Source organism: Anomalospiza imberbis, chromosome 7, assembly GCF_031753505.1.
Source record: "Anomalospiza imberbis isolate Cuckoo-Finch-1a 21T00152 chromosome 7, ASM3175350v1, whole genome shotgun sequence".
In the NCBI taxonomy this organism is placed as follows: domain Eukaryota; kingdom Metazoa; phylum Chordata; class Aves; order Passeriformes; family Viduidae; genus Anomalospiza; species Anomalospiza imberbis.
Genome location: NC_089687.1, coordinates 14,332,116 through 14,356,316, shown reverse-complemented (window position 1 = coordinate 14,356,316; position 24,201 = coordinate 14,332,116). Strand labels below are relative to the sequence as shown.

Here is a 24,201-nt window from a genome sequence, read left to right as displayed (position 1 = left end):
GAACTTCTTGCAGAAAATATACTATTTTCTAACACAGGGGAATGAATTAATGCCACACACACAAAAAAATAGGCCTAATCCTGTTTTTTCAAAAAACAGAAGAAAGAGGGGGTGAACTTTTCACCAAACTAATGGGTGAAAGAGGCAAAAACTGGACTTTGGCTGCATGTATAATGGGTAAATTTATCTGATTTGAATTATACAAAATAATAGGTTCGTTCTATTCAAGTCTCATCCCAGACCCACCCCCCTTTTCCAGCCCTAGGGGAGGGAGCGTTAAATAATGGTCTGTGTAAACTGATGCTCATGCAGAAAGAGTTTGGAGAAGTGCTGCTTGTACAAGTTAAAGCAGGCACTGAAGAAAGAGCAACCAAATAAAAAGCAGCTGCAGGAGCAAAGTGGACCCTTCTGAAATTAAAAGACATGTCTTTCTTCACCAGAGTTTTGACGATGAAATGCAAGCAGACACTTGAATGTGAGAGGACTTACTTCTACCAGGCGCTTTTCGCCAGCAGCAGGTTTCCCGGGCAGCCCCGGCCGTGCAGCAGCCAGTCCCTGGAGGTGCGGAGCAGCCCGCGGGCAGCGGCGGGGAACAAAGGCGAGGGGCGCGGAGCGGAGCTGCTGGAGCCCCCCCCGCGCCGCCTGGGCAGGGTGAAGAGCCTGCACGAAATGCCCGGACCCAACACCCTCTACAACCTCTACGAGTTCTTTTGGAAGGACGGCTTCGGCCGCATTCATGAAATCCAGGTACAGCTCCCTCCGGTACTTAATGCTTTAATCACGCCAGGATTACTTAAACCTTTCCTTTCCTCCCCTGCTAAAGCGCTGGTGAATCGCCGGGCTAGCAGCACCGCAGCTGGGCATCGCCGCGCCGCCTTCCCGCTGGGGAGAGCCGGGTGTCAGGGGATGCCCCGCTCCAGTTCCCGCAGCACCGGCGGCTCCGGCAGTTTTGTTTCGCGGGGGATCCCACGATCCCGGTTCCCCGTGCCCGCGAGCATCTTTGTGCGCGTTTTGAACCGCTGGGGAGGTGCCTCAAGCTGAAAGAAGGAGAAAAAAAACTTTTTTTTTTTTTTTTTTTTTTTTTTCTTTAACTGAGCTGTTTCACAAGGCTTATTTTTGGCGGCCAGGGCTGGGAAACGTGGGCTTCCCCGGACTCTCAGACCGCAGCACCCACCCGTGCGGTGAGGCTGTGCCGGCACCCGGGGCCGCCCCGGCCGCGCCGTGGCCGAGGCGCCTCCGCCGCTGTCCTCGCCCCAGCGCGGCCCGGCGCTGCTCCGCCGTGCTCAGAGACCATTTTGTCTCTCCTACCCCGGCCTCCCCTTACATAAATACACTCTGCCTATCTCGGTGCCCTGAGGCAGCGGTAGATGCGCCTGGCCCCGCCGCCGTCAGCGCTGGCCGGCCCCCGGCGGCCGCCCCCGTCCCTTCGGCGGGAGGCGGGCGGTTTGAACCTCGCGGGGGGGGCGAGGGCCTGGCCCGCGGGTGGCGGCGACTGGCGCTGCCGGCCCTGCCGCCCCCTCCCCGGCCGCCACATTGGCGCGGGGGAGGGGAGCGGGTGGCGGGAAGCGGGGCCGGATGGCGGCGTGAGGGGAGGGAAGGGAAGGAGGCAGGGCGGGCCGAGAGCGGCTCCTGTCACCTGGCGTGCGGCGGTGCAGGAGCGGGGGGAGGCGGCCAAGCGAGCCAGAGCCCGCGTGGGGCTTGAGCAGCGTCCTCTGGCCTGGGCACCTCCGCTGCTGAGGAGGCCCGCGGGCCGCGGCGGGGCCCCTCCGTCGGGCGCACCTGGTGAGGGTGGGTGAGGCGCGTTATCCCTGCGGGAGCGGGGGGACGAGGATCTCTGTGCAGCGCCTCGGGGACGCTGGCATGGGCAGGCAGCATCTTACCGTAAGGCTGTCGCTATCCGGAGATGAATTCTTTTAGCTGCTCGGCCAAACATGTGGGTTTCATTCCTAAAAAGTCACAGCGCATCTCCTGGGGCCCTTTCCCCGTGTAGTCCAAGCGATTCTAAAGGAAGCGCTTTGTGTATAAGGGAGTAAAGCTGCGTGTTTCACTCTTTTGCAGCTGTGCATCCATAAGATTTCCACCGGCAGTACATATCTCGTTGTGAATACCTCAAATGGGGCATTTATTATTTTGCTTTTCTTAGTGACCTTTCCCAAATCTCTAGGAAGAAATTCACAGTCAGCCCCAAGAGGTTTGCTGCCTGAAAATTACTGAAATTTCAGGAAAAAAGAAGAGAGGGAAAGGGAAATAAAAATAGAAAAGGGAAAGTAAAGAAAACCAAACTTTAAATGGTATGAGGATCAAAACTTGAAAGTTAAGATTTACAAAGAGCCTTAAAACAACAGGAAGAGGCGGGAGACAGAAAAAAAAAAAAGAATCACATAAGCTGCTTAGTTTTGTCCAGCTTTCTTATAATTGCCATTTAGATTTTTAAGAAGAAATGTTAGGGTGTATGCTGTATGCTTCCATGGCAGCCAAACTAGATTGCTAATGATGAATTGCTCAGCTTGATTGCTTGCTAATTAAGACATGCACATGAAAGTTGAAGACAACTAAAGCTCTTTGCTTCATTCTGTTTCTTTTTTTCCTCTAACTCTGTGGTGGTGTACAGAATTTGAGAGGTACTCATCATAGTTTCATAACACTAAAAAAGATGCTACCATTGGTTTCAAGTTCTTTCATTGTCAAAACAAATTATTAAACAAAATATTAAAAAGAATATAAGACATCCTAAATAGTATATCCTTTTTGCTGCCACTAGCTGATATTGGTATTTTTTTCTTTAGTGAATACTATTCCTAGAAAGAAAAGTGTGAGGAAGGATAAGGAGAAGTTGCAATGTAATACTAGTTTTTATTCTGCTTAGAGTCTCAAGAATCACAGGATGCCCTGTTTGCCTACACGTCAAATGCAAGTAGGCATTAAATTTAACAGTCTGATAAATTTAACAATACAGTGAACACCAGGAATGAATTAATCCCAAACCCTTTGGTAACCAGCACAGCTACTTAACCGATGTCCTTTGGTGCACACAAATATTTGTGTGCTATATGCAGAAGGGGTGGGGAAGCCGAGTGCTTTTTCACAAAGGAGGTTCTGTTCTCAGTAACATGATTCCAGTTAGTCCTGGCCAAAGTAGTAATGCTTACAGCAATTATGACAAAGGGAAAGTATTTTTAATTTGATGGGGTTGGATCTCTTTTGTCTCATCAGTGCTCTGCAAGGATAAAGAAAAGAAAGGTGAGGAAGGAGGGATTTGGATGCTGGCAGTTTGAATTTATGATGTGTGAAAGAATGACTGGCGTGAGAGTGGTGTGTGAGGCACTAGAGTGGAACATTTTCAAGGTTTGGAACAAGGGAAAGAAAAAAACCTATGTTGTGATAGAAAACACAGAAATAGAAATCCTGGGCATTTTTTTTTGTACATAAAGTTGATTGAATGGTGTTCAGTCTATTGAAAGAAAGAGATGTCCAAATACTTTGTCCCTGTCCATTTCTGGTTTAAAACGAGTATTTAATTTGTTTGATTGGATAGCTTGTCTCTTGATTTATTTCCTGTTGAAGTTTGTTGTCCCATGTAAACCTCGCCGTCATTGAAAAAATAAACTGCTCCATAGATACCAAAATTTGTTGAACCTGTTTTTCTGTGACTGGTGTCCTGTATTCCCCTCACTCCACTGATTTTTCCTTGCCATACTTCTTTCCCAACTCATGCTTTCCTTTCAAGACACTCTCAAAGTTATTATCTCCAAGTTCAGTATCCCTAAAGTATTTCTAAGGCAAGAGACTGGGTTTTGGGAGTGCTTGTTCATACACTGCTCTGTCTGTGGTGTTGGTTAGGAGCAGACCACGCAGAAATGACAACTGAGTTCCTGCTGTAGCATTTCCCTCATCAGGATGACTAATACATGTGTCTCATATGAATCCAGATGCTGATTTTTGAAAATTGTGAGAATATTGTTGTGGGAGACCTTTAGAACTTCAACTGAAGTTGGCCATTGTGTTCCAAAAGTAGTTAAGAGGTGACTGGCAGAGACCACAATTGCACAACTCATTTTATTTGGAAACTAGACAAAAAGAATTACATTTTTTAAAGTGTACTTGGTATCATATTCTGAAGAGTGATTCATGTGTCTTAAACTTATTGTTGGCAATTAAACAATTCATTTCTGTAACTAAGATTGAATAAAATATAGTTCACATAAGTTAATTTTGGGTCAGTACTAGACTTTCACAAGTGCAATTGGTGTCAACCATCTTTGGTTTATAATCAGCATAACTCTTTGTGCAGATGTCTTTGGACTAGAATGTAGGTAATGTGTCAAAGTTAAACTTTGGTCAGTTTAACTTGTCTTAATACTTTAACCAGTAATAAAGGCTTTAAAATTGAATTTCGAAGTCCTAATAATATTTTTTAAATAACTGCTTTGCAGTTTTGGTGGGTTTTCCCCCCTCTGAAATGAGGACATACCTCAACTCCAAGTGAATTTGTAAGAGTTGAGAGTTTAAATTTGTGACCATGTTAGAGTGAACTTTATTTGAAATAATCAGTGAGATTTCATGGGACAAAGATAATGCAGCCTTACTGGAAAACCTTTTGGGTTGCTTTTGTTTGTTTGTTTTTATATATATATACACAGCTTAATGTTTTCCAATCCTCTTTATTAATTTCCAATCCTCTCATTTGCCTCCAGCCTGAATCACATAATTTGTGGATTAACTACTCAATACACCCCGCTGCAAGAATAACACCCCACCTTTTCCTTTTTTTTGCAGAATTAGCATATATCTCTCTCAAGTTCACTGCTGACAAATGTGTTCTAAAATGCAGTTTTTCACTAGGCTGTTGTGCTGTCATTATTCTTGGTTAGGTGTGAGAAACTTACATAGCTTCTTTATAAGCAATCAAATGGTAGAGTAAGCATTTATTCCCAAAAGATATTAAATTATATCTTTGTATTATACTGGCAATTTAACCCTATATGCTCCCACGTTTTTCATCTTTGCAGACATTCTTTCTAACCTGTTTGATCTGAAGGGACGTGTTTTGAAGTCCTTTCATCTTCCCATTGTTTGGTTTCACTCACACTCTGTGCCTTAAAGCTTTGGGTCTTTTCAGTCAGGGTCCTGAACTGTGTGACCTCTCTGTTTTCCTTGTGAATATTTCACAGTAATGCTTAGATGCTTCTCCTGACAGTTCAAACTGTTCCTTGACTGGAAGGCTGGGGATCAAATTCTTGATGTGAGAGTTTGTGTATGACAAATTGTCAGTTTCATTTTGTGATAGTTTTCTTTAGTAATACTTGACTTCTGTTTCTCTTTGTTGGTGATGCTGTAGCAAAAACACACTCAGGAATATGGAAAGATCTTCAAGTCTCACTTTGGTCCCCAGTTTGTTGTATCCATTGCAGATCGAGACATGGTTGCTCAAGTGCTCCGAGCAGAAGGCAGAGCACCACAAAGAGCCAACATGGAATCCTGGCAGGAGTACAGAGATTTACGGGGCAGAGCCACGGGGCTCATTTCTGCGTAAGTGTTGTCAGTCCTTCACTTTCCTGCTTTTCTTGTGTAAGTTTAGTGATTTTCTGAAGGACTGTACAGGTCATCTGGGAAATCAGGCTTTTCTGTGTAGAGAAATTTGTGTGTCTAGTGGGGAGAAGGGAGTAGGTATTTGTGGTGAATGCTGTGAATTTGTTCTGCTGTGAAGTTTCAAAGGGATGGTAATGATGTGCAGTTGAATGTGCAGTGAGCTGCTTTGCATGAAGACATTCTTTGGGAGTGTGTATCAGCTGGAGCTGTCTGAGCTGACTCACCTGCAAGCAGTTTTACAGAATAGAGCTTACTGGCTTTGGCACGGCACTGCATGAATGTGGGTTTATTGCATCAGTTCTAGACTGTTCTGTCTAGCAGGCAGTGTGCTGTGAGGAATTGTTGGCTCAGATTGGTTTTAGCTTTATTGTTCACTGAAGTGCCCCCTCAGTGGACTAATGTAAAGAATGGTCAATTCACACTGTAGTGCATCCCCACACAGTTAGTTTTGAATCTGGCTGATTCCAGAGGAGCTATCTGTCTGTACAGCTTGCATAACCTGGCAGCACATGTGGGTGTGGTTAATTGCCACTGGGAACTACTCACAGTCCCCACTGACATAGGATGTTTATTTAGAGGGAAATTAATTTCCTGAGTCATGGACAGTCTGTTTTTTCATGGTAGCAAAAGGCTCTGTGTATTGCACTGCAGACTTAAATCTTAAGCTGCAGTTGAGACTCAAAATAACGATTCCTTGATATTTAGTGAAAAGTGATCTCAAATCAGGAGACTCAGGAAATATCTGTTAAAGAGATCAAATTCTTCTGCTGGATGATAAGTTTCTGTGCCTTGCAATGGCATTGCTCCAGGTAAAAAAAGTAACACATAAAATATAAAATGTGTTTATTTAATTTATTTAAATAAACACCTCTTGTTTAATTAATGTTTGTTTAATTTATTTATTTATAAAATAAACACATATTTATAATTGCCCATGTTCATGAGGAATTGAAAGGTATCCCTGGAAGCACTGTTCCCATATACTCTGCTCATACAGAGCGTGTAGATACGACAATTCAGATTTTTAGTCTTCAGCATCAAGGTTTCCATGCATAGCTCAGCTAAAGCAGAATGTGTAGCTTTAAGTTGTTTCTCTACTGGTAGCTCTGCTCTTTTATTGCTTTGTAGGTTTAGAACTGGGATAGCTGAAAGTCATGTATCAGTAATGGAATTTATGGTATCAGCTCAAGTTGTTGGTTTGTCAGATGTGAATGTGAGACCTTTATTTGGTAATTAAGTACTGGTTCTCTGGAAAAGCAGCTTTGCAGACTACTCATTTGGATGCTTATTTAAAGTAATTTTAATAGAATATTTTACTAATTTCTTGCATTAGGCACTACAAACAGACTCACAAAAGGACACTCATCAAATTCAGATCACTGAGTGGGCAAGTTCTGTCACTCAACCCAGAGGTTGACTTACACCTTAAGATACATGTTGCAACACTGAAATTTAATGAGGACATGCAATAAATACAGAATAAAATTTTAGGAGCATAATACAAAATAGACGTTGTCATAATTTTCATTTTACCATTTGACATGAAAAATTGCAATTTGGTTGCAGAGCTCTTACCGAGCTGATGATTGTTAAGGAAAACCATGTATTGACATTATTAATAATTTCTTCTAGGGAGGGGGAGCAGTGGCTAAAAATGAGAAGTGTTCTGAGGCAAAAAATTCTGAAACCCAAAGATGTGGCTGTTTACTCTGAAGGAGTCAATGAAGTTATCACAGACTTAATTAAAAGAATCCACACCCTCAGAAGTCAAGAGGAGGATGGGGAAACAGTGACCAATGTTAACAACCTTTTCTTCAAGTATTCAATGGAAGGTAAGCCCAGGCTGGATCTGTAAATAAAATGGATGTAAAGCAGTGTGGTTGTCAAATGACTGTGCCCCAGTGTGATAAATCTAAAAAAGGAAGTTTGATATTCTGCATTCATGTGTCTTCCTAGTTAGTGCAGTGGGTATCAGTAGAAAAGTCCTTTGTAGAGTCCTTGTATTAAGGAGCAATTCCCATGGAAATAATGGGGTACAGGTAAAATGTTCAATCAAGGTCTTGAACAGTCTCGGTACTCTGTATTTCTGTATTAATTCCTCAAGAATAAGGGTGCTGACCTTCTAACAAGGGACTTCTAAGACATGTTAATTTCACAATATACCAGCCAAATTCCAATTGAATCCCCATGTGATGTATCTAAATTCAGTTCATAGCTTAATATGGGAAAAAAATACTGCTTTTCCCTGCCTACAGATGCCAAGTATAGGATTGTTATGATTGCCATAAGATCATCTGCCACTGGCTATCATTAATGAGGGAATACTGAATGAAACCCTGGCCTGAGCCTGTATGGCATTTCCTGTATTCTTACGGAAATCTCGTGGTGATACATATTTCTTGTATTTCTCTAACTGACTGCACACAACCCCATCTTGTTATATGTAATGCCTTTTAAAAACATTGGTACTCTTTGCTGACAGGCAGCTGAGTAATTTGGGATTTGAAGAATATCCAGATTGCTCACTTTGTCAAATTGCTGGCTGCCTGCTTGGTCTGTTTCAGATTAATAGTGTCTAAAAATGGCATTTAACTACCAGTTTATGGAATTTAAAACTGCGAGCTTACAGATTCACTGTAACTGATGGGTTAGTTTAAATTCTTCACATTCTTTTTGTTTTCCATTTATAACTTGTGCCTGGCACACGCTTTTTTTCTATATGAACTTGCTGTTTATTTAACTTACACTGTAACTGTTTAGAGAACCAATACATAAGATTTCTTTGAAGAGACCAAGTAAGCAGCGAGAGGATGTATAAGAACTAGCAGTTTCTGAAAGAGGCACAAAAGAAAGAAGGGATACAGAAAAATATCTTCCCAGGGAGGAAAATTAGGAAAGGAAGATTGAGTTGAAAATAACCAAATTTTAAAATTATTTTTGTCAATAATGTCTAGTGGGGGTGCCTGCAGAACTGCAGAAAAAGATTTATGAAAATTACAGCAAGTCAGAACAAGAGACAGTCAACATTGTCACTTGCAACAGTGTCACTCACACTTGCTGGTTTTTAGGGCCGGGTGGAGAATGGTGTGTGCAGTAAAAGCACTCTCTGGAGTGCAAGCTTTTTATCCATTTACACAGACTCAGTATTCATTTGCTACCAGCTGATGACAGCCACAGCCAGTGGTAGAAACTCCTCTGTTGTCACCAGTTAGCAGAAATGTCTTTGGACTCGTGTGTCCCTATGTGTTCAGAGGCCAACAGGGCAGGCTCAGGGTTAACAGTGCAGTGCAAAACACAGCAAACAGGCTGGAGGCTGCTCTACTTCTGGTGGAATTCCTGGCTGTCTTCTCATGCTGAGCATTATTGACATAGCAACTACTGTCTTGCTGCAATGTTTAGCTGGGCTGTTTTACTGTGTTTTGAATTTCTGTTTTATCTGTTCCCCAACTGAAGTAGTAATAGTAATAATATTAATAAATTTATTGTAAAGTAGTTCCATTTTATATTAGTTTATTCCTTAAAATTATTAATATGTATTCATGCATGTGTATTGACAATTCTTTCACTTTTTTATGTGCAGGGGTGGCGACTATTCTGTATGAATGCCGGCTGGGCTGCCTGGAAAACAACATCCCACAGCAGACTGTTGAATATATTGAGGCTCTGGAATTGATGTTTAGTATGTTTAAGACCACTATGTATGCAGGTGCTATTCCCAAATGGCTTCGTCCACTTATTCCAAAACCCTGGAGAGAGTTCTGCAGATCCTGGGATGGACTCTTCAAATTTAGTAAGATTTAATAGTAGAAACATTCAGCTGTATTTCTGCAGGTTCTGTGTGTGTTTGAACAGGACAAGCTGCATTTCTCTTCTAAAATTATAAGAAGATATTGTGGCAGAAGTAAGTTTCATATTAAATGCAGACTGGCCAGGGGAACTGTTTTAAAAAATCTACTGAAAACAAACTTTACCAGTACATTCCCCTATTTTATACTGCTCTTTCTTTATTTATCTTCATCTGTTTCAGCACCCACTTGTCATTCCAGGTCCAAGTGCATTGCCAAGGTTTTATCTTAAGCCACTTCAATTTTAATGAGGGTAGTTTTGTTGACTTCAGCAAAATTCTAATTAAGCACCCTGACATAATCACCGCTAAAACTGGCTAGAAAGTTAATAAACTAGACTCTGGCAATTAATTTAAAACTTTGTAAAGTTTATTTTTTTATATATATATATATATATATATATATATATATATATATATATATATATACACATACAAGTGTATAAGTTGACATCGAAGTACAGTCATGTACTTCAATATGTTTTTTTTGGTAAATGAAACATTCCAGGCTACTTTATGAATCAGTTTTCATGTAAGTAGGAAGAAGGAGCTGTCTTTGCAATTTTATTTTTTTTAATGTTCTTGAGTGTTAAAAAGACTTGAACCCTTTTTCTCTCTCAAATATTAGAAAGCTGCATGCATTTTCATTTTTGTAAGCTCATTCTGTGAGCCATTAACTTTTGGAGGAGTTTTTGTCTTCTTAAATCCCTTGCTTGACCAAAGATGCTGTTTGCAGTCACTAGAGCGTTCATGGAGCTGTGGGTGAAATTGCTCAGCATGTCATTCACTGAAGTTTTTGTATTTTTGTTATTGATGGTCCTTATCTTTCTCTTCAAAGTAGTTAAGTTCTGTGGCTTTGACCTTCTGGTTGCTGCTAGCATCTTGTAGCAGCCTCTCTGTGCTGAGTTTCAGCTGCAATTCTTGCAGAGTCACCAAGAGACAAACCAGGTGGGCATAAAAACTTGGCCTCGAGCTTCCCTCAAGGAAGGGAACTGAAGTCTCTTTTTTTGTGCTCAGCAATCTTTTTGTGCCATGACTACCCAAGGACCTCCACCATCACTCTAGGATTTTTCCTTAAGAAAACAGATCTTTTTTTCCCTGGATGTGCAGTGTAGCATAAGTGAGAAATATGATTACTGAATGGAACCAGCAGAAAAATAAAAATGGAGGCTTAACAATTTTTTTGAATTCCAAAGGTCAAATCCATGTTGACAACAAATTGAAGGCTATTCAGTCTCAGCTGGACCAAGGAGAAATAGTGAATGGTGGGCTACTTACACACCTCCTAGTGAGTAAGGAACTTACTTTGGAAGAGATCTATGCCAACATGACTGAAATGCTCCTGGCAGGAGTGGACACAGTAAGCTTGTTACCATTTTTCTTGTGCATAGTTGTTCTTGTACACCAGTATTACTGGCAGCTCTCTTCAGGGGGGTTATGTTGCTCATAAGGATGTAATTTTAACACATTTAAGCCATGAGGCCTTTAAAGTGATACAAAATACTTCCTGGACTGTGTAATCTCTCCACTGGAATGAAATCAGTGTTCTGATCTAGCTGTGGTTTACTGGAACCCATCACTTGGGAGTCTGTTCCACAGTTTATTAAACTGATAAAATAGCAATTGTCTTTACATTCAGCTTGTACTTCATACATTTGCTTTTACTAGTTTGCTTATCAGGTTGGTGTTTGTGCTACTTTAGCTAGACCACAATAGAAAGCTTAGCTGAATGTTAGTGTGAAAAAAATTGACCATTAAGCTCATGTGTAGAGTTTGGTAAAGGATTTTCATGTATGGCTAATTAAATCAACTGGGACACACATTATGGATCAGATACCTGCTTTCTGCTGGAATCCATTGAGGGGGGGATGTTAGGCCAGCAATGATGGAGATAAGGCATAAGTTCACTCTACCTCTGCTTGTGCTGGCAACATAGGGTCAGGCTGAGGCAGAGAGCTGTGCTAAAGGCTCAGGATTGATGGGGCTGGTGTATCCAATATGTTTACACCTAGGAACATATTCAAGTGTTTCAAGTGTCTCTCATTCTTTATTCTTCTGATTTGCCATACATTTGAAGAAACATTAATGTTGTGTGTGTCTCTTCCCCTCTCATTCCTAGCATAAGAAATCAGTGTAGCTCAGTACTGACTGCAGCATGAGCACTGGAAGAATAAGGAAAAAGAAAGATGAGTTATTGTATGTACAATGTATACAGAGTTATTTAGAATATCAATGAACACTGCTACTATAAATGATTGTTACTGAACAATTTTTTAAAGAAATTATGCTAATTTGATAAAGAAGTGCTAGGTAGGACTTAAATAGTCTTACAGTAGAAAAGTTTAAAATAAGTAAAAAAGTAAAATGGTCTTAAAGAAAAGAAAAATTCTCTGCATAATTGAATTCAGATTTTTTTTGGCTTAAGAAAGTTTGTAAGATTTCTAAACAAACCAAAAAAAAAAAAAAAAAACCCAACAGCAATCACTTTTGTATTCCAAAATAAGGAGCATATGTAAAACTTCTTTATGTGCTGAATATTACTCCATTGGTTAAATGTCCCAAGGGCTTATGAGGTTGCAGAGCTTTTTGATGTTGGTTCTTAAGTAAAACACAGTTATTAATCCCATTCATTTTCTAATCTTTCAGACCATTAATTTTCCATTTTTAGTGTGTGACATTTTTCATTAAAATAAGAGAACAGTATTCATGCCAACAAGAGTTTCCCTTTCCATTTGACTCAGCTTTCTCAGCTGGCAACAGTCTTTTTCTGAGAGGACTATACTTCTGACTTCCTCATTTTCAAGTACGAAACAAAAATTGAAGGAATCTTATTTTTCCTACTGCTGTCAATTCAGATCTCATTTTATCATAGAAACTGAAAGAGATTTAGAGGATTACAAAAGCTTTCAACAGAATTGTGAGGCAGTTGTTGGCTACAAAGCATTTTGTCTGTTGCTGGAACAGTCTAATTTTTAAGAAGTTATGAAGGAACTGGGAACCTGCGAAGGAACACTGTTTATATCAGAGAAGATCTGTACACAGCTGGCACAACTGCCAGCTCCTCTGAGTGGAATAGAACTGGGTTGCATTGTAGAAGGCACAGCCATTCAATAGTGGAAAGAAATCAAGAAAAGCTTATGAGAATGGTACTTCAAGCATTATACCCCAGTTTGAAGACAAGACATAAAAGGTCACCATCATGATGAATTTGCATTCTAAATTGATCTTAAACTTAAGACCAAAATAAGGCATTTCCATAAGCTGATTTTTTTCCAGCTGTGGTGAAAAAAGATTAGATGATGGGTTTCTTTAAATCCTCTCGTGCTCAAAGTTGAACTGTGTCCTGCCTCGTGTTCTGTTTCTTCTTCACACAAAATATTTTTAAATGATAGTGGTGTAGCATTGCTTACCAAAAGGATAAAGTGTAATCTTAGCAGTGATGATATCCATTCTGTTGTGTGGATGCTATGAGGGGACCACCATATGCTTAAAAGGGGTTGCAAATGTACTGAGAAGAATTTTCTTATCTTGTTTCCTGTGAAGTGTTTTTCTTGGAAGAAAAGGTGAAATGCATATTGAAAACTAAGAGCTAACTTAATCCATTGCTGTTTAGAGTGTTTATGTTTCAATATTGCTTACATAGCTGGTCTTACATTTGGTTTGTCTGTTGCTTTTTATATTTCACTGGGAAAATATCAGCAGGGATTGTTTTGATATGTGGTGGACTTCTAGATGGAAAAGGGATGAAGGAGGGGATGGCAATGTCTGGCAACATCCTATTGAATCCAGATGTGAATCATTGCCAGCCTGTTTCATAACTTTAAAGATATAAAACACATAGTTGAAAGCTGATTGTTTTTCTTGGCTTGAAATTATTATTAATGTAATCTTGTTGGACTTGATAATTGTGGTTTTTCCTTAGACTTCTTTCACTTTGTCCTGGGCCATATACTTGTTGGCAAAGCACCCAGAGGTGCAGCAACGTGTTTATGAGGAAATAGTCAATAAACTGAGAAAAGATCAAGTTCCAGTGGCTCATGATGTCCCAAAATTGCCTTTGATTAGAGCTGTCCTGAAAGAAACCTTGAGGTAAGTAGCAGACAACTAAAAGATTTAATTCCATTTTGAGTCCATTTTAGCATTTGTAGTTTGTTGTTGCTACTGCAATTTGCTACTTCTACTTTTATTTATTTCAGCAGTATTGTGTCCAAGGATGCTCAAGCAATGAATAAGATAGCTTATATAATGTTTAATGTTTCTCAGTTTGGTAGAAGTGGTATCACATATGTAGGACATGTCTGTTAAGGTAAAGAATTGAAAGCTTGACTTTTCCCTTTAGCCTGTATGACAAAATGTAACAACCTCCTCCCCAACACTAGTACTTTGCAGTCCCACTTCAATAATTTTAAGATTTTTGATTTAAAGGCATGTGACATTCCTTTTTTTTTTAATGTGTTTATAGTAAATGTTCATCATGAGGTGAGGGGAGTAAGAGGATTTTAGAGAAGGCATCAATAAGGCTTTTTCAACTTTAGCAGTAGTGCTGAAATGTCTCCAGCTTGACCACCTACCTTCATGCTTGTACATGTATAAAGCAAATAAATGCATAGACAAAATGGCTCAATCTTCAGTTACAAATGCATAGCTTTTCTCAGATGATGGTCATATTCTCACAGATGATTCAAGGTCTTTGGAGCTCCAAGGTGTTCTGTACTCCTGAAAAACATTTTTAATGTGAATGAATATGGCATTCATCCTGCATATTTGTGAATGCAAATTGGAATCTAAACATTTTTTAAATGGTATTAGTTACTACTGTTGAACTTCAGATAAATATTTCTCACTAGGTTATATCCAGTATTGCCAGGAAATGGAAGAGTGACCCAAAAAGACTTGATCATTGGAGGATACTTTATACCTAAAGGGGTAGGTTCTGTTGCAGTCCTCTGCAGAGAACAGTTGAATTTTTGCAAATGAAATATGATCTGCTCCAACATATATACACTTCATTGATTTTAAAAGATTTCATCATGCTAGAACATTAAGAGGAAAGTATTTCAGGAATACCCATTTATATGGCACAAATAGATTTTATGATTGGCTCTTGTTTTGATATTTTTTTATTTGGGTCCTCACCTGCAAATGAAATTTATCATCATGACTTCTTCTTAATATTCTTGATGGTGGAGTCTATTAATAATATATCTGTGTAATGGTACAATTCAATTAAAAAAGCATGAATTTCATTATTCTTGCAGTTTTCTAATTCTATGTCTGTTAATTCCCTTTGTGGAAAGTTTCTCCCTTTTTCTCAGAGCAACTTCACGAAACAATTCCCAATACTTGTGACTTGTTCCCATCTCCTTCCCCACTGCATCTTCTCTAATATATGCAGCAACATTGGAAACAATTTGAGGATTATTTCCTTTTACCAATTGAGAAAGGAATTTGATTTTTTAGGTATCCTTTTGTCTTTAGAATTACTCAGAGTTGCTTAATTTTTATCACCTCTTATTGCAGAAATTACAGTGATTGCAAATGCTTTTTGATTTTGTTATGTGCGTTGGAGCTGGCTAAATATAAATATCATTTATTTCCTCAGACCCAGCTGGCACTTTGTCATTATGCTACTTCATACAGTGAAGAAAATTTCTCAGTGGCAAATGAGTTCCGACCTGAGCGCTGGCTGAGGAAAGATAATTTGGACAGAGTAGACAACTTTGGCTCCATCCCCTTTGGTTATGGCATTAGAAGTTGTATAGGAAAAAGAATTGCAGAACTGGAAATCCATCTTGCACTGATTCAGGTTAGAACTATGTGACAGCATTACAAGAAGAAAGTGAATTGGTATTATTTTTTTTATGTATGCCATTTCTGGGTATCCCACAGTGCTCAAAACCTTTGTTTTGGAATGTTGTCTAATGTACTTGAGCTGCAAAGACTTTAAAAATTGAAAATAATCATGCTTGAAATGTAGCATAGTACCTAAACTACATTGCAGATGGTATGGTACACATGATGTAAAACTCAAGGTAAGTTTGGTAAGGAAATATATAGATTTGGTACAGGAGGCTTTTGTAAGCAAATCAGAAATCTTTCTTAATGTATATTAGAATGATTACCTGCTCAGTTTCTGTGTTTTAGTTAGAAGAATTCGGAACTTACAAAGATGGAAAATAGATTTTATATCCTTGTACAGATCACAGTGTGATGACAAACAGTAGAATTGTTCTGTGTTCTTTTCTGTCTCTTCTTGTTCTTTCTTCTAACTCATTATCATTTTAGATATACATAATTTATAGTTATATAAATAGTATATATTGAGATATATTGTTTTTGATTGGTTCAGATCATAAAGAAAACGTTCCCAAGAGCTGCTACATTTTTTGTAATTTACAAGACAGCCTATAGCTCAAATAATGAGTACTGATTGTGCAATCAAATAGTTAAGATTTGGTAACTATTTATAGTTACTTAACTATAAAAATATTTTACAGTTTTATGTATTCAAAGGAAAGCTTGATAGAATTTATCTTTCAATTTCCTTCAGTAAACTTCGAGAGCAAACTCTGAACAATTAGTGCCTGTCTTTTGGAGCTGAGAGTGAGAGAGATCCCGGGGGCTTGGTAAAGCAAACACAATCTTTTTTAATAGGAGGCTCAAGGAAGCAATGGAGAACTTGCTTTGTTTTCAGGAAAGAAACTAGAGCAAAACAGCACACAGCCTATTTACAAACACAGAGATGATATTTAAGTGAGTTAAAATTAGAAACACATGGAGCTCATCAAAGAGAAATTGTTTCAGACCAGTCTGATTTCTTTCTTTGACTTGATCACTTACCTCATGTAGGGGTATAAAGTAAGTCATATAGTCTGACTTCAGGAAGTATTTTCACATGTCCTGTATGTTTTTCTCTGAATTAAATTAATAAAATTTGTTACAGATGGGACTGCCCATAAAATGCACTCACAGCTGGTTGGAAAAAGGAAATAGCTGGAGGCAGTAGCTATCGAGTAATTGCTGTTGAACTGGGAAAGCATTTAATTAAAATTCTGTAAAAGTCTGTCCTGCATTTGATTTAGGCTGTTATTTTCATTAACAGTGTAAGGGATGGATTAGAGAATACTTTTACAGTTTGCACGGGATACCAAGCTGATATGAATTAATTTAAAATCAGGGGATGTGAATATAGAATTTTGAAAAAAAGGAGAAATGTTCCAGAAGCAATGCAAAATTATTAACTAATGACAGTTGCAAATTAGTGCCCTTGAGAAGCAATAAATGCATAAATACAAATTTACGAACAACTGTCTGGGTAATTTTAGTACCATAGGAACAGACTGGAATGATATCGTAAAAAATCAGTCAATTCTGAAAAGGCAATGTAATTCTAGATAATATTAAGAGCATTAGCAAGCATTTTGTATGTCAGAAAGAGGAGCTGAATTACTCAGTCTTGCTAAACACTGATATAGCCTCACTAAGCAATGATAAACAGCCATCCCCATGCACTGCATTTTAAGGACAATATAGCCAAATTCAAGGAAATTTGGAAGACAAAGATAATAACAAGAGGGATTTTACAAAGAGAAAAATTAAATAAAAGCTTCATCAGACATCTGACACTTAAAAATGTAGTTATGCATAGGAAAATAATGCATTGGTTATCAGTCACACTAGAGAAGAATAAGAGAAAATTACTTAATTTATAGAAAAAAGTGTTTGAGAGTTATTGTTAGGAAAAGTTGAGGATGTTGCAGTATTTCCCTCTTAAAAGTAGATAGCTGAGTTATTCTTCATTCAGAAAAATGAGTCTGATGGGATGGGGGTTCCTACAGCTTTCTTAATAATTTCACATATTGATTGATATTAAAGGAAGTGAAATCAAAAACACATACAGGGGAACCTCACAAAGTTTGGAAGAGACCTTAGTTTCTTTGATAGTTCAGACTGTTTAACCTGGTTCTGTGAAATTTCTTCAGAAAGGACTTGCTCAGTCCTCCCTCCATCAGAGGAGGAAGATTTTGAACTATAGTCTTTACCTTCTAACACCTTCTTTTTCTTTTTCCTGGATAGGAATCATAGCACTTAAACTCTGCCAATCTGGCAACACAAATTTTGCTTGTGACAGTCTGTTATATCCTCTTGTTTAAAGGCTACTCTTCATTGGTAATTTTGCAATTTTTCAAATACTTGTCCTGTTTATGTTCACAGCTACTTCAGAATTTTGAAATCAAAATTTCTCCCAAAACTGAACCAGTTCATGCCAAAACTCATGGACTTTTGACTCCGGGAAACTCCATCAATGTGAGGTTTTCTGACAGGAAGTGAAACACAAACATTTTGGAAGTACTTACACAATTTTCATGGAAACAGGTTTGCATTTTGTGGAAGTTTAAAATATGCTTGTTCTCTGGTTTGCAGGTATTTGACAATATCATGAAGTATTATGTTCTGCCTTAGTCTAGCAGTACATAAGAGCAATTACCTCTCCCATAACAGTTAATTACACATATGAAAATATATACCAAAAAGATTCCTTCTTGCACTGGGAATCTCCTTTTATCTGGGAGAATTCCTTGTAATAACAACCCATGCATTGAAAAAAGCCAACCAAAAGTAAATTCAGACATGTCAGTATCATTCAGTGGTTTTGTTACGCTGCTACTCGGTGAGTGTATTTGAGAGCAAGGGGATTATTATGAAATATGTGGAAATTAGCTGCATGTATAAGTTTGTATTTTCCTGTTTCTTGTCCTCCAGTGTTTTTTAAAAGTTTCCATGTAACAATGAAATTATGAGATCTTTTTTTTAATATGTAAAAACATTTACTCTGCATGTATTAAAAAAAATCCAGTAATATGAAAAGTAAGGATAGGAAAAATACAACTTAAGTCACGATGTTTAGACTTGAAATGCAGAACAGGTACAAATTTATCTAAACATAATCCCCATAAAATGTTTCTATATAGTTAAAAAAAAATAAAAGTCTTAAAAATGAAAGTTTAAATGTCATATTGCAGAGTTTGAAGCCAGGCATTGTTCTCATCACCAAAGCACAAGCCACTTTCATTGTTCTAGCTAATATGCCAAACCCAAATGTAAATATTAAAAGAAAGTAGTTGTTACATTTTTATCATTTAATTAAAATACTACTTTTAATTTTATTCTGTTCTTCAACAGTAAGAACTGGAAACAGTAAGTTTTACTGTTCTTCAACAGTAAGAACTGGAAACTTCCCATTTTAACTTGCTGAACCCATAGGCAAATACAGAGTTCTGTAGGATGGAAATGTGACTACTGAAGTATTCAGAGAAGTTCTTTTACTGTCTAGTGCCTTACAGAAAGAGTGGACACCTGGAACTTTGGGTTTGGTCTTTTGGGGGGCGTTTTGGTTGGTTGTTTTTTTTTATTATTACTACTTTTCCTGGCAGCCAACAGAAAACTCTCCCTTGCACGATACTTTGGATAACTTTAGTATCACTGCACTAAGCTTACATTCCTGTTTTTGAGAGAAATGTGTGTCCACGTTACGCCTTGAACAATGTTCAAACCTGCATATCCTAATACGATACATATGGAATTATATATAGTTAACTGTTTACATGTCAGGCTCTGACTGTTTTTTGGGATGTAGTTTACATACTGACAATCATAAATATTTCAGCTAAATAAACTTAGCGAAACTTTTGCAACTTGTTTTTTAAAATGACAAAAATTTTCTTTGATTGTCTAGCCTTTGGAAGACAAAGACAGGCTAGAAAATAAATAACACTGTAGTTTTAATGGTGTACATGAAATTTCACATTGCTACCTAGCTACTACAGTCAAACTCTTACAGTATTTTGATTCCTTTTTGTGGTGCCTTTTCAAGGTTCAGACAAAAGAGAACCAAAATCTCCTTTGTATGGATCTCCTATACAAAATAATAACACTAAAGACAAAATTGATCTGATCTACGAGAGAATTAAATGCTTACATATGGACTTTAAAATGTTATTCTTGTGTTGAGCATATATGTGTACTGTAAGAAAACCAGGTATTCTGTTGGGAGTATTTTCCTTGAACAAGCCTGCCTTCTGATTTTTCCAGGGCTTCCAATTATTCCATCTTTCTTGCTTTTTTTTTTTTTTTTTCCTTTCCCATTGTTATTTTCAATGAAGAAATTTGTATTTGTCAGAGCCAGCTGACATCCCAAAGGAGATGTTTTTCACAATCTGTTTAAAAATCTATGGACTGAGTATTTGACTCCATAACTCTGCCTGGTTTTGTTGACTTGGAGACAAGGAACTCCTGCCTTGAATCCAAATTTGGATGCCATATGGTGCCTTCCTTTTGCTCTGTCATAGCATCATTAGAAACACCAGCCACTGCTGTGTTGCAGTACATTTGCTGCTTGGTATGAGTCCCTAAGTAAAACGTCAGTGCGGAAGATGGAAGAGACATTCTAAAATGCTTTTTATAGCATTTGAATCTTTTAATGAAAACAGCCAGTATTTGTTCTAATAGAGCACCTATCCATGTAAGTTGTCTTTTATACATAATAAAATATTTATATAGAATTTACAAATCTTTGTTCTTATTTTAATTACTATTTATATTTGCACTTTTCTTTAGCAGCCTAAAGTCTTTAACTTGTTGCATTGAACTGAAAGATTCACTACTCCATGGAAAATTATTAGTTCAGCTAGAAAAGAGGGGGATTCTTACAAGAATTTAAGATGTGTAATGACTTGGCAAAATGGGAGATAACATTATGTTAAGAGTACTGTCATTGTGGAGGAAAGGTACTGGCAAACTTATCCAAGAAATACTCAAGGATTGACTCTAATGTTAATATTTTGATTAATTGCTTAATACACAGAAGGGTATTAAAGATCTAAAGAAAAAAGTGTGAAAATCAAACCAAAACATCAACAAAAACAACCCAGAATGTAATAGAAATAGGCTAGGATTTAATAGCAAAATATATGTATGTAGGAAATAAAAATAATTTATTTGAGGAGCTCACCACTTGAAAATGTAATATGTGGAGGAAGGCCTAGATAATCACAGGTGACTACAAAGTGCAAGTATGTGGGAATAATGAGAAATACAGCCTGCAATATATGAGATGCAATCTGACCTGTTCTTCCCCAGCTTCTATCACACATACTTCTTGTCAAGTGTTATAATACAGCGTGCTTCAGTGTTCAAGAGAGGTGGAGTTTGATTTGGACAGATGAGGATACACTAAGATTATGAGGTTAATAGTTTCTGTGAGTGGAGAAAGGGTTATGCTACAATAGTTTTTGCTCTGCCTCCCTGTGGTTTGCTGGCAGATCAAGCACTGGCACATCTGGAAGCTATGTAACCATGGGCTTAGGAGAAATTGTTTTCTTGGACACAAAAATGCTGAGTTGATTTTGCTCTTTCCAGTTGGATTAGATAACAGGTAGTGGAAACATGGATGTCTGCAAAAGACTAAACTTATCCTCAAAAAGTTAATGTAATTAGTCTAGAAAAGTGAATATTGTAAGAGGACATAAATCTTCTCTTCAACTACTTTCAGGTTAAGCTCTTTACTCCTTAAGGTTAAGGACAATGCCTGTTCAAAATAAGTACCACCAGTAACAAGGAATAAATAAACTGGTGTGGAAGGTTTCAAACACTCAGGAGAATTAGAGTTTAGAATAAAGTCATTGTGAGACATGGGGAAGACTAGAAAAAAAATATCCCCAACCATGAAATGATAAAGCATGGTAAAAAAATTCCAAAAAGAGTTTAACTAGAATTACTCTATTCAGTCAGTTCGTTTTCTGTTTTTCCATGCTCTCTTGTAGGCAAGGAAAGAATCTATGAGGTCTGTGGTGAAATAGCCACAACGCCAGCAACATTGTATGCCAGTGGTGAACGAAATTTGGGAGCTTAAATAGCCCAGCTGCGAGGTGGCTGTGAAGACGGAGAGTAGGATGCCTGGCAGCTGTGAACAGGAGAGCAGTAGGCACTGGGGGTGTGTTTGGAACTAGGAACAGAAGAGCTGTGCTGGTACTTGGGACTGGGAAGGGAGGAGTGGGAAAGCCACACTGAGTGGAGGCTTTGTGGCTGTACCAAATACCGCACTGGGTGTCACTTGAGGAAGTGGAGAGGTGTGGACTGCATGGAGGATGGGGCATGCTGAGACAAAAGGGATGGGGCAGGACTAGTTTGGGTGCCTGATGTGTACTATTTCTACTGTATAAAAAAAAAGGCCACTACTGGTTTTGATCACTGAGGTTTTTCCTTCCTATGCTATGTTGTCACATAATGTTTAAAACTTTAAAACATGCTATCATATAACTTCATAGAATTACTAGAGATTTATATCTTTCGTAATGCCAAACTTCGCCAGTGCATGCCTAGAGAGAGACTTGGAAGGGCTGTAACAAACCACTGATTCTCAGTGTTCAGAACAATGGTAGTTTATGCTGGCAGACTCCCATGGATGCAGATGCATCCGAGGGTTTCTCACCTCCTGAAGTGTCACAGAAGTGTCAATAGAGGATTTACAGGGGCAAGTGAAAAGCTGATGGTAGGATGATCTAAAGTGCTGCCAATGGTAGTCCCAGCACTGTACAGCTACTGAGCACAGGTGTAAATGCTTGTGCCAATACCATCTCTGGGGAGGACAACTGCTCTTGCACATTGGACTCTTCTGATTCTTGAAAGTGAGCACCTCTGTCATGGACTATAGTATTGAAGCAAGATAAACTACAGTTCCCTGGAATGTGTGCTGGAAAATATTTGGCAAGTGGTCCAAAGTTGCCAGGTATTTCTTATTCCTGTGTAGGTTTTCATCTAAACCTTACACATGCAGTAGTAAACAATAAAGTTGGATGGAAAGGTGTGAGTAGTAATTATTTTGGTACCTGATCTTTTAAAAGTATTTTATCTGCTATGATTAATGCACGTGTTCACTTCCCTTTTCCTTTTCAAAGGGTACTTACAACAGAAAACAAATGTATGTATGTATGTATGTATGTATGTATGTATGCTAAGAGCTTGCAAATATTTTTTCATGTTCTTGCTGGAAAAAAAAAAAAAGACCAAAACATGTAAATGTCATGTGGGTATTTCAAAAGTAATTTCAGCTGAGTTTCCCCTGTGTTTCCTAAATGAATTTCAGCAAACCAATGAAACTACTACCCTGTGGTTTTGGTACCACTAGGTGGTGCTGCCTTTATAGTATTCCTTAGTGAAAGTCTGGGATTATGTATCTATGGAAGAAAAAAAAATATATAGCTAAAAGCAATGTACTTATTATGGCTTCTTAAAGATAGAGGAATTCGGTTACACTTGTTTGCCAAAGTCTCTTAGACCCTGTACATGAAAACATTCTCAATTTCTATTCAACTTTTGCATATCCTTGCTCAAAATGGGAATTTGCATGTGGAAAAAAGTAGAGTATTCCAAAGTTTCATATGTATGGGAAAAGTTTTGTTAGAGAAAATCCAACCTTTGCAGTCCCGTATGGCTCCTGCTGAGATTTGTCTTTAACAGTTTGTTAATCATTGAGCTTTGGCACTCTACCTGTTATCATGTAAAATTCAAAATAAAGCCAGTTCTTACTCTGAAGAGATCACAGTCTAGGTGAGATAAGAGTAAAGGAGACAGGAAATAATTGAGGGGGATATTTTGTGTTTCAGACACTATTGCAGTAAACATGAGATCATCTGACACCATTTAGAGGGTGTTGTACTCATCTTGGCAATGTTTGAAACAGTGTTTGCTGTCAAATGTTTATCTAGTTGGGGAACAATTACAGTGAAGTGTAAACTCACTGAAGCAGCCCACTTTACTCAGACAAAAGGAAGGCTGGAGTCAGGGATTTTGGAAAGAAGTGTCAAGGGATAAATGACTGCAAGAGGATGTTTGCCACCACAGTTAAGTATGGGATAAGAAACATTTAGACAAGCCTTTCTTACTTTCAGCAGCTCAACTCGTGAAGCTCTTTGTCTCCTTTATGCAGACAGGGGTGAACACTTGAATTTGCTTGAAGACTAAATAATGCAGGACAGTCTCATCCCAGATGCAAAAAAGAAGCATTAAGTCTAGTGGATTAGAGAATCAGAAAGGTATGCAGGGAATCAGTTACACATATCTGGAGGGACTTGGCTAAAAAACTTCATCTAAGAAGATACCACTGAAAAGGCAATTAGTATTTCACTATCATATTTATAGATGCTTCTTTTATGGTCACAAATTCATAAATAATAAATGCATAGCAATAGTGATAATTTTATCAAACACCTGTTATTTTCAGATGAAGTTGTATGAAATAACATGCATTTCTTTTCACAAAGAATGAAGGCATCAAATTCATCCAAGAAATAATCATTCACTGGTTGCTAGTCAGCTTAGTTTTGCAATATAAACAGATATCAGCTCCAGAAAGTGTGGGCAGCCATTTGTCTCACCTCTATCCTACATTGTATTTTTTAAATGGTTACAAAACATCCCAACTTTGCAGATTTCTGAGACATAAATCTCAGCTGGCAAAGCTTTCTAACTCATCCTGTGATGCAGAGATCAGTCATCACCTCTGCAGGGAATGGCTACACTTATCCATCCACTGGTTATGTCAGATTAAATTGAGGCAGGAAAGATCTAATACAGCCATGCTGCTCCATCAGAGCAGATGTCTATAATGTTTGTATGTTTTCAAGGATGTAAATTTTAGGCCCACACTGAACAGCTTCATTGTGTTGATTTCCTCTTTCTGCATCTTCTGGGACTGGGTCAACTTGAGT

The 24,201-nt window shown here is 38.3% G+C and overlaps 1 protein-coding gene across 7 annotated transcripts; it reads left to right on the top strand.

The window, feature by feature from the left end:
• The first annotated feature begins 304 nt into the window (after positions 1–304).
• On the top strand, positions 305–18,829 carry CYP27C1 (cytochrome P450 family 27 subfamily C member 1). Of its 7 annotated transcripts, none has more exons than XR_011000760.1 (10): positions 305–747; positions 5,339–5,529; positions 7,222–7,421; positions 9,170–9,379; positions 10,630–10,793; positions 13,356–13,522; positions 14,281–14,359; positions 15,036–15,239; positions 17,648–17,857; positions 18,617–18,829. XR_011000760.1 is itself a non-coding variant. In XM_068195477.1 (10 exons), exons 1-9 carry the CDS (start codon positions 424–426, stop codon positions 17,762–17,764), a joined length of 1,656 nt encoding a protein of 551 aa, XP_068051578.1. In that variant the 5' UTR covers positions 305–423; the 3' UTR covers positions 17,765–17,809; positions 18,617–18,829. The 7 variants fall into 7 exon arrangements, 6 of the variants coding, with proteins under 6 accessions (XP_068051578.1, XP_068051577.1, XP_068051579.1 ...); XM_068195477.1 differs by having other exon boundaries at positions 17,648–17,809; XM_068195476.1 differs by lacking the exon at positions 18,617–18,829 and having other exon boundaries at positions 17,648–17,967.
• The last annotated feature ends 5,372 nt before the right edge of the window (positions 18,830–24,201 follow it).

Bases quoted from the DNA above. Each gene is read 5' to 3' on its own strand.
- CYP27C1 (XM_068195477.1), top strand. From the start codon at position 424: ATGTCTTTCTTCACCAGAGTTTTGACGATGAAATGCAAGCAGACACTT. The intron at 5,530-7,221 runs GTAAGTGTTGTC...AATTTCTTCTAG, and splicing joins GCCACGGGGCTCATTTCTGC to GGAGGGGGAGCAGTGGCTAA. The intron at 7,422-9,169 runs GTAAGCCCAGGC...TTTTATGTGCAG, and splicing joins CTTCAAGTATTCAATGGAAG to GGGTGGCGACTATTCTGTAT.